Here is a 14771-nt window from a genome sequence, read left to right as displayed (position 1 = left end):
TACACCCTGGACTGGTCGCCAGCCAATCACAGGGCACATATAGACAAAGAACCATTCACACTCACATTCATACCTATGGACAATTTGGTGTCGCCAATTAACCTAGCATGTTTTTGGAAGGAACCATGTGGGAGGAAACTGGAGTAACCCACAGGGAGAACATGCAAACTCCACACAGAGATGCTCGAGCGGGGACTCTAACCCGGGTTGTAGATGTGTGGATGGACATCACACACATTTGATATGAACAAGAACAGTGATGGTAATGGTCAGAGGTCACAAATGTTCTTGCAGAAAGTCTTCCCAATGGAAAGGAAGCTAAGAGGGGTCTAGTTCCGTAATTTTCACATCCTGTAGGTGTGATGGACAGCTGTCCAGATATTTTGTCCAAAAAGTAAAGCTAAAGCTGCTTCAAAACCATCCCAGCAAAGAATTTCAAAGCAACAAACGGGGGTCAGAGATGAAGACTCTATTGTGAGTGTTTGTCTCCACCTTGTGGATTTTTGGAAACATTACTTCAATCTACATTAAAATGAACACATCTTCCAAATGATTCATTGACCAAGCCCAGAAAAATGCCACGTATTTATTTAGTCACATGCTTCCATAGTAACATACATGTATATTCTAAAAGTTATGCCTTACCTGTACATATATATTTACAGGTAGCACAGAACATCCCATAGTATGTTCTTAAAAATATCTGATTACACCATTTATTCATATATGCTGTGTTGGTCTTCAGTCCTTAGACAAGACCAGCAGATTTATCAAAACAATATGGAATCACATTTTTTTCAAGTAAATAATTACTAGTGTGAGGAAGTGTTTCCCCCCTTCTTGATTTCTTTGGTTTAGCATTTTTGTCAAGCTTAAATGTTTCAGATATCACATTTTGATGTAAGTAAATGACAACAGTTGGTAGTGGTTAGTGCACTGTGCAGGTGTACCTAATGTTGTGGCCAGTCAATGCAGGTTACTACCACCACTATCTGTGTACTGCCATAACTAAATTCTTACAGTATATTGTAGGTACCATGCCTGTTCTATTATGGCTTCCTGGAATAAGACAAAAATACAGTTCAAGGGGGCTGCACGGCGGACGAGTGGTTAGCGCGCAGATCTCACAGCTTGGAGACCCGAGTTCAGTTCCACCCTCGGCCATCTCTGTGTGGAGTTTGCATGTTCTCCCCGTGCATGCATGGGTTTTCTCCGGTTACCTCCAACATTTCCAAAAACATGTTAGGTTAATTGGCGACTCCAAATTGTCCATAGGTATGAATGTGAGTGTGAATGGTTGTTTGTCTATATGTGCCCTGTGATTGGCTGCTCGGGCCACCTTTAGCAGCAACAACTGCAATCAAGTGTTTGCAATAATTTGCAATGAGACGCTCATGGCGCTGTGGATTAATTTTGTCTCACTCAAATATAAGACAAATATTTAAAAAAAAAAGAAATCAGGGAGGGGGCAAACACCTTTTCACACCACTATAAGTGTACATGATAACTCGCAGGTAGCTGATACAGTATATACAATGTATTGCTTCCTCAATAAGTCATCTCATATGTCCATTTACTGCTTTTAAAAATGTATGCCGCTACATTGTTTCACATCACTGGTCGTTAAAAGGCAAGTAAGCATCCCTGAGGTGGATATTGAACTGAAGCACCTCTGCAGTAACACTGCGAAAGCCCAACACAGGCACACAAACGACTTGTTTATAGTTTCATTATTCCTGATATGATGGAGGTGTGAATTTGAGGTGTGAGAGGCATATAACTCTTGTGGACATCATCAAGGATGTACAAGGGGTCCTGGATGCGTCCTGGATCAAAACTCTCCTCCACCAACTTCACTTTCAATTGCTTGAACGTCGCCGTCAACTCCACCACATCCTATAAAGACAGAGAATTACTCGGCAGTTTTTGGGGGTTCTAACCATTAGGTCACCAATGCTGCCAATCAGGCTGTATTTCTGTTCTTGTCTTATGTCAAAAATTTGCATAATTTGACGCACATTAACGGCACGGCGGTCTAGTGGTTAGAGCACAGACCTCACAGCTAGGAGACCAGGGTTCAATTCCACCTTCGGCCATCTCTGTGTGGAGTTTGCATGTTCTCCCCGTGCATACGTGGGTTTTCTCCGGGTATTCCGGTTTCCTCCCACATTCCAAAAACATGCTAGGTTAATTGGCGACTCCAAATTGTATGAATGTGAGGTATGAATGTGAGTGTGAATGGTTGTTTGTCTATATGTGCCCTGTGATTGGCTGGCGACCAGTCCAGGGTGTACCCCGGCTCTCGCCCAAAGACAGCTGGGATAGGCTCCAGCACCCTCGTGAGGAAAAAGCGGTAGAAAATGAATGAATGAATAAATAAAGTGGTTGAACAATTCATTCCCTCACAAAAAAACATACCAATATGACTTTTGGCTTGATTAAGTATTTCTTGCAGTTCTTCAGACAAGAATGACAACATAGTAAGTGGTCATGTGTTCAATCCTCAATCCCATTGCTTTAGTTAAGCCAACTTTCAAATAGATATTGTAAAGTTAATAACTGAACCGTACCTTTATCCTTATGAAGCGTGGCCTGGCATATGCTGGTAGGTAGCTAACCACATGATTATAGATTTTCCTTCCATCAAATTGTGCATCTTTCTCCATGGTAACAGCAGCCATTCCTATGCGCCCCTCATGCCCTAGACAAGATAGACATCATGGATAGAAAATCTCTTATAAAAATGGAAAGTACATTTCATCACATGTATTTTATTTTACCCCAGTACCTGGCACTTGGACCCCATACACATTGGCTTCTTTGAGACAATCACACAATGTCAGGATGTCAGAAACTTCAGTTGTAGCCACATTTTCACCTTTCCACCTGTAGTTTGGTAAAAGTTATAACTCGTAATCACTATTTTTAATGGGCAGCCAACAATGCCATGACTTAGTTGTGGTAATACCTTTGATAGCAATGTTGAATGCAGTTAAAAACAGCACTTTGTTATCATTAGTAGTATATCAGTGTACTATTACTGTTATCATCTCATCCCTTTATCCTGTTTTTTTTATCCCTTCTACCTCTCTTTCGTGTGTCTCTATCGCAACCCAACCCAAGTTTTTCCTTGCCTCCATTGCCAAAGTGTTTGCTCACGTGGATTTAACATGGAGATAACTTTGTGTGGTTAGCACGTAGACCTCACAGCTAGGAGACCAGGGTTCAATTCCATCCTCGGCCATCTCTGTGTGGATTTTGCATGTTCTCCCCGTGCATGCGTGGGTTTTCTCCGGGTACTTCGGTTTCCTCCCACATTCCAAAAACATGCTAGGTTAATTGGCAACTCCAAATTGTCCATAGGTATGAATGTGAGTGTGAATGGTTGTTTGTCTACATGTGCCCTGTGATTGGCTGGTAACCTGGGATAGGCTCCAGCACCCCCGCGACCTTTGTGAGGAAAAAGCGGTAGAAAATGAATGAATAACTTTGTGTCCCTCGTTTATCACGGTTATTTGGTTCATGATTAACAAGTGGAATATTTTCATAGTTACATCCATTCATTTTCTACACCGCTTATTACGGGAGTCGCAGGGGATGCTGGAGCCTAACCCAGCTAACTTTGGGTGAGAGGCGGGGTACACCCTGGACTGGTTGCCAGCCAATCACAGGGCACATATAGACAAACAACCATTCACACTCACATTCATACCTATGGATAATTTGGAGTCACCAATTAACCGAACATGTTTTTGGAGTGCATGGGTAGAACTAGCAACTCCACACATGGATGGAGATGACCAAGTGGAGATTGGAACCCAGATCTTCCAGATCATACTAACATGCTAACTACTCGTCAACCGTGCAGCCTATTTTTGTAGTTATTGCATAAAAAAAACTGTTTATGATCTTGTAATTACGGTTTTTAACATCATTAGAGTCATCTAGACATAAAATAACACCTATATAGTCATACTGACTTTTGATTAAGGGCACAGACCTGAAAAGACTTCACAAAATGTGTAAAGTGGGGGTCTCATACGCACAACATATAACAGATGAGTAAACACACATATGGCAACTAGAACTACAGGCAATAATAAACAACTATTAACTCTTAACATGTAACTTTAGCAACTTTGACCAAAACAAGTACTGCAAAGCCGGAAGCACTATCAGGATTGATGCCTTTTATTATGCCTAAAATGGACTTTGAGAGCCCTCATATAAAGTGTATTATTTAGTAAAATATCATGCTGTACCTGAATGTGTCACCAACACGATCCTGAAAGTAAATAAAATTGTCTTGGTCCAATCTCATTAGGTCTCCGCTGTTGAAATAAAGATCTCCCTTTTTGAAAACGTTGCGGAGTCTTTTCTTTTCAGTTTGCTCTTCATTCTGGGCATAGCCGACAAAAGGAGCAATGTCGGTAATCTTTGACACCAGCAGTCCGGTCTCCCCTTCAAACAAAGAGCATGATAGCATGTAGCATACTGCTGATTCTGAAGGTAACGTTGACAGATTCTTCACCTTTGAGTGCCTCAATACAGAAACCGTTAGCATCTCGAATCGGTTCATCTCTCTCTGTGTCGTACCTGATGAAACTGTAAGGAAATATTTTCTACAGGAAGGACAATAAATACATACTGTGTATTAAAACCATCGTAGAGACATCACAGTATTGTTGTTCCCTTACCCGGTAGAGGAAGTTGACTCTCCCGATGGCTCCAATTTTTCCTGCATAGTTGACAAATCCTACATTTCCCTCAGTGGAGGCATAAAACTCTTTGACCTGAATGTTGCCAAAGCGGTTCAGAAACTCCCGCCATATTTCTGCTCGGATTCCGTTTCCAATAGCCAATCTGACTTTATGGTCCTTGTCATTTTCTCTCTGTATTTTATAGGATGGAAAAATAGAACAGTGATTTAGTAACAAGGTACTTCAACTCTTGATGTGACATTTGACCTTAGGCACCTCTGCAGGGGTGCTGGAGCCTATCCCAGCTGTCTTTGGGCAAGAGGTGGGGTACACCCTGGACTGGTCGCCAGCCAATCACAGGGCACATATAGACAAACAACCATTCACATTCACATTCATACCTATGGACAATTTGAAGTCGCCAATTAACCTAGCATGTTTTTGGAATGTGGGAGGAAAACGGAGTACCCGGAGAAAACCCACGCATGCACGGGGAGAACATGCAAACTCCACACAGAGATGGCCAAGGGTGGAATTGAACCCTGGTCTCCTAGCTGTGAGGTCTGCGCGCTAACCACTAGCGACCGTGCAGCCTCCATAAAACATTCATTCATTCATTTTCTACCGCTTTTTCCTCACAAGGGTCGCGGGGGTGCTGGAGCCTATCCCAGCTGTCTTCGGGCGAGAGGCGGGGTACACCCTGGACTGGTCGCCAGCCAATCACAGGGCACATATAGACAAACAACCATTCACACTCACATTCATACCTATGGACAATTTGGAGTCGCCAATTAACCTAGCATGTTTTTGGAATGTGGGAGGAAACCGGAGTACCCGGAGAAAACCCACGCATGCACGGGTGGAATTGAACCCTGGTCTCCAAGCTGTGAGGTCTGCGCGCTAACCACTAGACCGCCGTGCCGCCCTTGTTTAAACATGAAACCTGGAATATTTGTTATCATGGTAATTTTTTCATGTAAATTGAGGGATCAAATATATATGAGGGCCACATATATCGGCCCAAGCAAAATCGGCAATCGGCTAAGGGTGATGGAAAAAAATCGGTATCGGCATCGCCCCCCAAAAAACATATCGGTCGATCCTTATTATGCACTCATTTTTATCTTTGACATAGGATATCACTCGACAACTAGACATAAATAATTGAGGAACACAAACTTTTACATAGGGGGCCAAATCCAGTGTATATCTCACAACTTGGTGAGGGAGACCATACAGCATGTGTGTGTGAGCACTAAGCTTGCCAGCAGAAATGATTTGTTGTTACTGTCGATTCCACGTGAAATACACACAAAATACTGTATAGCATGTGACCCCAACATTCCTTTACAGATATGGCTGCCAAGTTACTTGATATGGTCTACCAGGGTGAAGGGCAGCATCTATTCCTAGTGGTGAGCAGATACAACTGATACAGGGTCATGCGGTAAACTGAAGCCCCATCGCATATGACGTAATTAGATACTCTGAATGACCATGCATTGACAACTCCCAGTATGCTTAAATACAGTCAATTTATCTCAGTGAGTTCAAATAACGATAGTATGATCCCAAAAATGTTATGCTATTGTACAGACAGCTGATATTCCCATCATGTATCCGTAAGGATTCATACCGTTCAACCCCCCCGCTGATTCTGACGCAGAAGACCGGAACCTGATAGTGCAGATTTAACGATGTCTATTTTGGTAAGCCAGCTGTGATGCACCCCGGGAGTGGGAATGTGCAGATTTGGAAATTTATCTCCAGCTAGATCTGTGGAAAACGCCGCTTGGTACGGTCAGTTCTCAGTATTGTATGTGTGTGTAGGTGCAGGCGTCTTGAATGGAGAGGCGGTACAGTACTTCAAGCGGAGCGGAGGCAGGGTGCCCACAAACTCTGCCAATGAAATACCGGGTGTCAGTTTACTACTTACACTAAGTATGAGACGTTCAACGTTTGTTAGTTAGCAGGATTATACAAAACGTATACTACATCCATTTTCATACCTTTGGTGTGCTGCACAGGTAGCGCATCACTTCTCCTATGTACTGCACCACAGTCACATTGTGTTTCCGGCAGTCATCCCAGAATTGAGAGGCCGAAAATTTCTTCTTCAGAATTATTGTAGACCCTACAAAAAACATACCATAAACAATAAATTAAACAATTCATTTTATTGACGCTTACCTGTTTGAAATCCAACACCACCTATTTGTAAAATAAAATAATTAAAAAAATAATCCAACAATTGTTAACTATAATGATGGAAATGGTAATATTAATGATTATTATAATGATGGTAATAATGATAAAGATCATAACAATAATGATAATAATGATAATGATAATAACAATAATAATATTACAATGAGGGCGGCACGGCGGTCGAGTGGTTAGCGTGCAGACCTCACAGCTAGGAGGACCAGGGTTCGATTCCACCCTCGGCATGTTCTCCCCGTGCATGCGTGGGTTTTCTCCGGGTACTCCGGTTTCCTCCCACATTCCAAAAACATGCTAGGTTAATTGGCGACTCCAAATTGTCCATAGGTATGAATGTGAGTGTGAATGGTTGTTTGTCTATATGTGCCCTGTGATTGGCTGGCGACCAGTCCAGGGTGTACCCCGCCTCTCGCCCAAAGACAGCTGGGATGGGCCCCAGCACCCCCGCGACCCTCGTGAGGAAAAAGCGGTAGAAAATGAATGAATGAATAATACAATGATAATAACAGGGGAAAACAAGACAGTGGCATGAACATGATCATATCTTGCAAAAAGGGGTAGGCATTTATAAGCTTTTGCTTCAGTCTACTCCTTTTGGGCTTGTGATCAGAAAGCTGAATACAAATGTAAATAATGGAAAGTTATATTTTGATTGATGTAAGAAATGCACTGTAATGTTTCATATATTTGCCCAAATAAAAAAAAAAACATATGTGCCACTAACTTGTACTTTCATGTTTCACGTGTTAGTATTACTATTTATAGATATAGTAACCCATCCCTGACAACAAAACCTTGCCCTACGCCTTGCCATTACATGTCCCTGCTTAGTCTCTAATGTGTATTATGTATATTGTGTATTATACAACTGTAATAAAGTAATAATAATAAAAGACGGAATGCACACTGTAAAGCGAGTTGTGTATATTCTTCACACGGAGCTGCATTACTAAAATACAGTATATGGGTGCATAAGCAATATTGGTCACCCCCCCGCCACCCCGGAAAATTGGAAATATTGAAAAACTGAAAAAGTGGGTCACGCAGGCTACACAGCTAGGAGACCTGGGTTCGATTCCCTCCTCAGGCATCTCTGTGAGTGACTTTTCTCCGGGTACTCCGGTTTCCTCCCACATTCCAAAAACATGCTAGGTTAATTGGCGACTCCAAATTGTCCATAGGTATGAATGTGAGTGTGAATGGTTGTTTGTCTATATGTGCCCTGTGATTGGCTGGCGACCAGTCCAGGGTGCACCCCGCCTCTCGCCCAAAGACAGCTGGGATAGGCTCCAGCATACCCCCGCGAGCGATCCTAGTGAGGATAAGCGGCATAGAAAATGGCTGCATGGATGTTTGTACTCCTTTACAATAACAGCCTGAACTTTAGCCTATTTGGGGGAGAAAAGAAAAGCTTTTTGAAGGTCGAGATAATCCGGTCATGATGGGCTGGACTCTGTTCAGATTATTTGTTCTCTGTGACAAAAGAACCCTTCATTTGAGTTCCTAGTAGCCGGAAACCCCTCACTTTTGTAAGGTGTGTCAGTATAAAAGGTTTTACAAGCTTCGAGTTGAAAAAGTCTTGTGTATTTCTGAGCCAAAAATGGAGTTGAAGAATTTAGGGACATTACATTATAAGACAGCAAGAGTTCAGTAATTACAGTAAAAAAAAAAAAAAACTGGACCTTGATCTGCTACACATTATTCACGTTATTCACTCTTTGGCACTCATCACATCTGATAAGCCGTTTAAACAATATAGGCCCAAAATATGTCTAAAAAAGGACTTTATTTCCATTGGGATACATGATTTTTACTTGTCAGGTGGGTGGACACATTTCCTTTTGTTCCAAATGTAGTTTTGTCTAGCATTATGTAGATTTGATTTGCGCAAATAGTTGTGACTGAGGTATCATGAGTGTATGGTCTTTGTGCCATTATTTGGTGTTCCTCGCCAAAGAACACAGCTGCTTGTCTCTTCTGAGGTCATCAGTGGGTGTGATGCTGCGTAAGGAACGCGGTACACAAGGATTTTACAAACTAAGGCTGAATTTAAGTAACCCAATTACCCAAATCAGACACATTTCTCCCGTGAAGGAGAATTTCAATTTCACATTTGAAGGGTGATTTATTTAATTTTTGACTTTGTGGATTATTTGTGGTTACGAAATGTAAGTCTGCAGAGGAGTGATCACAATACCATCGTGCATCTAAAATGTAACTGGCAAGGAGCACTCAGTGGCCTATAATGCAAGCATCAAGTGCCTGTTTGTGTTCTTCAGCATTCCATGACGCGTCAAACTACCTTTAAGTAGAAGAGTTCTAATGGATATAGAACCAGTCCATCCTCACTAGGGTTACGGCTATGCTGGAGCCTATCCCAGCTGTCTTCGCGCGAGAGGCGGGGTACACCCTGGACTGGTCGCCAGCCAATCACAGGGCACATATAGACAAACAACCATTCACACTCACATTCATACCTATGGACAATGTGGAGTCGCCAATTAACCTAGCATGTTTTTGGAATGTGGGAGGAAGAATCAAACCCAGGTCTTCCTGATCTCCTGACTGTGTGGGCTACATGCTAACCACTTGTCCACCGTGCGGCTGATAATAATAATAATAATAATATATTATAGTATATAGTGGTTAGCGCGCAGACCTCACAGTTAGGAGACCAGGGTTCAATTCCACCCTCAGCCATCTCTGTGTGGAGTTTGCATGTTCTCCCCGTGCATGCGTGGGTTTTCTCCGGGTACTCCGGTTTCCTCCCACATTCCAAAAACATGCTAGGTTAATTGGCGACTCCAAATTGTCCATAGGTATGAATGTGAGTGTGAATGGTTGTTTGTCTATATGTGGCCCTGTGATTGGCTGGCGACCAATCCAGGGTGTACCCCGCCTCTCGCCCGAAGACAGCTGGGATAGGCTCCAGCACCCCCGCGACCCTCGTGAGGAAAAAGCAGTAAAAAATGAATGAATGAATGAATGTATAGCGCTTTTCAAAATACTCAAAGATACTTTACAGAAGAATGGAGTTGAATAAAAGCAAGTAAACAGAGTAGAAGACACACCAAAATACAACATTCATTCGTTAATACACAGTTAAAACATGAGAAAAAGCGGGGCGGGGCACAGCACTCAGATATAAAAAGTTAGACATTAAAAACAGATTTAAAGAGGTGGGTTTTTTGAAACTGGGAAGGTCAGGGCAAGCACGGAGTGAATGGGGCAAAGAGGGTGGGGGCAGCGATGGAGAAGGCTCTGTCTCCCCAGGTTAGTAGGTAGTAGATAGGTAGTCAATAAGCGTAAATCTTACCTGTCTCAATGGAGCCAATAAAGCCTATCATGAATCCTGCTGTGTGGTACAAAGGCAAGTTCAAATAGATGACGTCACTCGAAGAAACACCATTTGAAGCTAAAACAGCCAAAGCTATTAGGAGGCGGTTCTGATTGACCACTGCTGCTTTGGGCAGGCCTGAAACACAGTAAAAACACAAAAAACACATTAGCTTAATTTAAAGAAGGAATTAATGATACTAAAGAACACTTTCAAATACCTGTGGTCCCAGACGTATAAATATAAACGGCAGGACTTTTGAATGTGATGTTTGATCTGAGCGAGTGAGGAAGGGCAGCTTCTGATGCTTGGTCCACTTTATCAGAAAAGCTCTCAATTCCAGGAGTCTCACAGCTTTGGACCATCAGCAGCACGACGACACCCTGCTCTCTAAGAGAGGGCAAAACATCCTCTATCGCTTCTTTCAGCTCTACAGGACATATACACACAGGCACTCAGAAATGTGTACAGTTTGGGTTCATGTTGATATGAAGTGCAATTTTGTGTTTTCAGTCTGTACTAAAAACACCAAATGCACTATTTTTTTTTTTTTAAACGTGGACAAGGATTAAAATAATTTCTGTATGTAACTGCTTTCCATTTCACAATGGCAAGCTGGATTTTGCAAAAATAGATGAAAGCTTCCTTGGTCAGGGCACCGACTTCTTTGACTTCAAGCTGACCTTTGCCTGAAGCTCAGGTTGACTTTTAAAAAATCAATACAAACACATAAAACACCTGAATAGGTCAAAATGACCCGGAAATCACAATCTCACTATTAATTTTCTCGCTATTAATGCGTGTGAAGGAGCGATATCGCAGGTCCTTTCTTCCTGCAGCTGTCAGGCTGTACAACCAGCACTGCTCCAAATACTTCTACACCGCTATGTACATCTGCGCAATACTTTGTTTTTTACATTCAGTATAGTTATTCCAGACTCCATTCACTGTGCAATATCTGATCAACCTCCATGTGCAATATTCATTCATTCATTCATTTTCTACCGCTTATCCTCACGAGGGTCGCAGCTGTCCCTTTCCCAGCTGTCTTCGGGCGAGAGGCGGGGTACACCCTGGACTGGTCGCCAGCCAATCACAGGGCACATATAGACAAACAACCATTCACACTCACATTCATACCTATGGACAATTTGGAGTTGCCAATTAACCTAGCATGTTTTTGGAATGTGGGAGGAAACCGGAGTACCCGGAGAAAACCCACGCATGCACGGGGAGAACATGCAAACTCCACACAGAGATAGCCAAGGGTGGAATTGAACCCTGGTCTCCTAGCTGTGCGTTAACCACTCGACCGCCGTGCCGCCCACGTGCAATATTGAGGCTCTAAATGCGATATATTAAGTTCTATGTGAAGTATTTCCATAATGCCTCATATTAACTCACTAGCAAGATCTCAATGTATAGACTGGTCATATATCTCACCTCGTTTCATATTATCTACATACTGTATTGAATATAACTCTGGGTAAAACTGTTGATTTTGTTAATACTTGGGTTGTTTATATTGTTTATTTTTCTATATTGTGTATTTTGTACTGCTTAACTGATTCTGTACTCTTATATACTTACTACTACACTGTACTCGCATATCTTATCTTAATTTCTAGAATATACAGTATTTTTTGACTAGACTGCTAACTAGGCTAGCTAATAATCAAAGAGCAAATCAGTACAAATTCATCCGTTTTTATTGATATTATTATATTATATTATGGCGGCATGGCGGACGAGTGGTTAGTGCGTAGACCTCACAGCTAGGAGGACCAGGGTTCGATTCCACCCTTGGCCATCTCTGTGTGGAGTTTGCATGTTCTCCCTGTGCATGCGTTAATTGTTAAAGTTAATTGGCGACTCCAAATTGTCCATATGTATGAATGTGAGTGTGAATGGTTGTTTGTCTATATGTGATTGGCTGGCTATATGTGATTGGCTGGCGACCAGTCCAGGGTGTACCCCGCCTCTCGCCCGAAGACAGCTGGGATAGGCTCCAGCACCTCTGCGACCCTCGTGTGGAAAAAATGAATGAATGCATTTCTTGGGTTCAAGTAATCTGGTAATAGGGAATAATAATGGAAGAGCCTCCAGCCATATTGGAAAGATGCATACCTGAAGCTGCAATGAGCACCTTGGCCTTGCAGCAGTTGAAACAGTGCAGCAGAGACTTGGTGCGAATGTTGTGATTGAGCATAGCCACGGGGGAGCCCAGCTTAGCCAAGGCCAGCCAGGTAAACATGTAGGCGGGCTCGTTGGCCATGAACAAGGCCACGGTGTCCCCGGCTGTGTAGCTGGGGTGAGCATTGAGCGCGTTGGCTATCTTGTTGCTTTTCTTATCCGTCGACGCGTACGTATAACTCTCATTGTTATACACCACGAAAACTTTGTTGGGATGATCGGCGGTCTGCTCCAAAAAGCGGTCCAAAGCGAAGAAGAAGGGTCTCCTTCTGCGCCTCGACAGGAACCTCAGAAGAATCCTCAAAAGATCCCCGAAATTCAACAAATCTGCCCAAAGATAAGGAAAAAGCGTTTTGATACTGAATGCTATGAGGAGGCAAGTTGCAATAAAAGTTGAAATCAAGTACATCCACATGTTGTTGGATTGTTCAAATCCGCTAAAGGCTGCAAAAATGTGCCTCGCCCTACTGTGAAGCGGGGAATGTGGTAAATAAGGTTTTTGCCCAGAGGAGGGGAGGCGGGGCCTTTCCTCTGTAGGTCCTTTAAGGGCATTCAACAGGTCAAATATTGGGATAATGGGCTTAGTGAAACACTGATGCAATTAAAACACCGACTGCTCCTTGTAGAGCAGGGGTCTCAAACACGCGGCCCGCGGGCCAAATGTGGCCCGCAGGACACTAGTTTGAGGCCCCCGCCTTGATATGAAAGTTTAATGTTAGTGCGGCCCGCGCAAGTTTGATATGGATGCTGTATGGTATCATTTACCCAGAAAAAAAATAGTACGTTTGATTAATGTTCATGTTAAAGGTTAAATAACTGTTAATAGTTATCCTCCCTATCCGTGTGGAAGTGGTAAGTTTTTGGCTTTTAAAGGAAATAACTTGGTGGCTACCGTTTAGGTCGCTAGCTCTCTAGTTTGCGAGTTAGCATGTGTCTCAAGACCCTGCAGTTGCGCAATATGTTGTAAATAAAAAGAGTATAAATGTGACTATAGTCCCAGGTGATACTATACATCTCATGTATGCATGATTTACAACATGCTGTGGAAGGAGCAACTGGAATTAAAAAAAAAGCAACTAGTTTTCCTTGTATGTACTGTAAGCGGTAGAGGTCTCACCATATGTCCCTGTTCCAGCCTAGCTCATTAGTAGCACCAATTGTTATAACTCTATAAAAATTAAAAAAAGCAATTTCAATTAGCCTTGAAACCCTGCAGGGTTCGCCCTTTCCTTTGTTTCCGTTCCTACTTGACTGCTTTAGCAGAAAAAACAGAAACACCCTCTTAGTGAAAATGAAACAAAGCAGAGTTTTATCTTAACCCAAAACATGCAAATATGTAACATTTCATTTCATTCCTGTTCTTATTGAACCATACCATTTGAAGTACAGTATATTTGTATACACACACACACATATATAGATACTATGTATATATGTGTGTGACTGAATGAATATATATATATATATATATGAATATATGTATATATGAATATATATATATATATATATATATTCATTCAGTCATTTTCTACCGCTTTTCCTCACAAGGGACGCGGGGGGGCTGGAGCCTATCCCAGCTGTCTTCGGGCAAGAGGCATGGTACACCCTGGAGTGGTTGCCAGTCAATATATATACAGTAATAAATTTGGTGTGAGAGAGACAGGTGCACAAGACAGGGTTGGATGGTAGCGATTGACTGATCGATTGCTATGGCAACCACTGAAGGCAAAAGCCGAAAGAGAAAGAAGAAGAAGATACAGTAATAAAATTGTAATACAGTAATAAAGAGACCAGATATTTTCATTCTTACAGTGCACTTTAGTAGTATCAATGTGTTCTATTTGGAAAGATACTGTATATGAATATAGATATCGAATGTAGAAATGCATGCTGTGAGAACCCGTTAATACGGATTGCTGTTTATTATGTCATCACTGTGATTACGTCAATGCTTTAGAAGAGCAGATACGATGATAACACGGCGAGGTAGTTTTGTTTATTGGACTCTGAGCTGATAGGATTCCACTCATACTGTATTTAAATGACATTTCACCCAAATCAATGCATGAAATAAACTCAAGTAAGAGGAGAATGTCTTGCTCTTGAAAGGTCACCATCAGCCAACAAGAACTTACCAGGCCACATGGCTGACTCAAGTAATCAGAGCAGCTCATTTTGGTCATATTTATTTATTGATAATGATTTCGGAGGCTCTTTTGTTGTGTTTGTAGTCTAAAGCCTACAGGGGATTATCTGTAAGGTAAATAGTGTGGGTCCATTATGTGGCAATGTATGTGTGGTCTGATGTTGTATTTGCT

The 14771-nt window shown here is 42.2% G+C and overlaps 1 protein-coding gene across 1 annotated transcript; it reads right to left on the bottom strand.

The window, feature by feature from the left end:
• Positions 1-201: 201 nt before the first annotated feature.
• zgc:158482 (uncharacterized protein LOC100009650 homolog) lies at positions 202-12948 on the bottom strand. The gene is made up of 10 exons (XM_058089498.1): positions 12388-12948; positions 10481-10690; positions 10240-10398; positions 6710-6834; positions 4698-4892; positions 4532-4622; positions 4263-4461; positions 2789-2886; positions 2571-2701; positions 202-1896 (listed from the first exon to the last, which is right to left on the bottom strand). The coding sequence occupies exons 1-10, from the start codon at positions 12866-12868 to the stop codon at positions 1720-1722; spliced, it is 1866 nt and encodes a 621-aa protein (XP_057945481.1). The 5' UTR covers positions 12869-12948; the 3' UTR covers positions 202-1719.
• Positions 12949-14771: the final 1823 nt, after the last annotated feature.

This window comes from Doryrhamphus excisus, chromosome 12 (assembly GCF_030265055.1).
Source record: "Doryrhamphus excisus isolate RoL2022-K1 chromosome 12, RoL_Dexc_1.0, whole genome shotgun sequence".
NCBI lineage: Eukaryota > Metazoa > Chordata > Actinopteri > Syngnathiformes > Syngnathidae > Doryrhamphus > Doryrhamphus excisus.
The sequence above is the reverse complement of the archived record's forward strand: the minus strand, read 5'-3'. Positions and strand labels throughout refer to the sequence as shown.

What these genes read in the sequence shown, in the direction of transcription:
- zgc:158482 (XM_058089498.1), bottom strand. Translation starts at nt 12,868, where the DNA reads ATGTGGATGTACTTGATTTCAACTTTTATTGCAACTTGCCTCCTCATA. An exon ending in TTATACGTCTGGGACCACAG is followed by an intron (nt 10,399 to 10,480) that starts GTATTTGAAAGT and finishes ACTGTGTTTCAG; the next exon opens with GCCTGCCCAAAGCAGCAGTG. An exon ending in ACCTGTGCAGCACACCAAAG is followed by an intron (nt 4,893 to 6,709) that starts GTATGAAAATGG and finishes TATAAAATACAG; the next exon opens with AGAGAAAATGACAAGGACCA.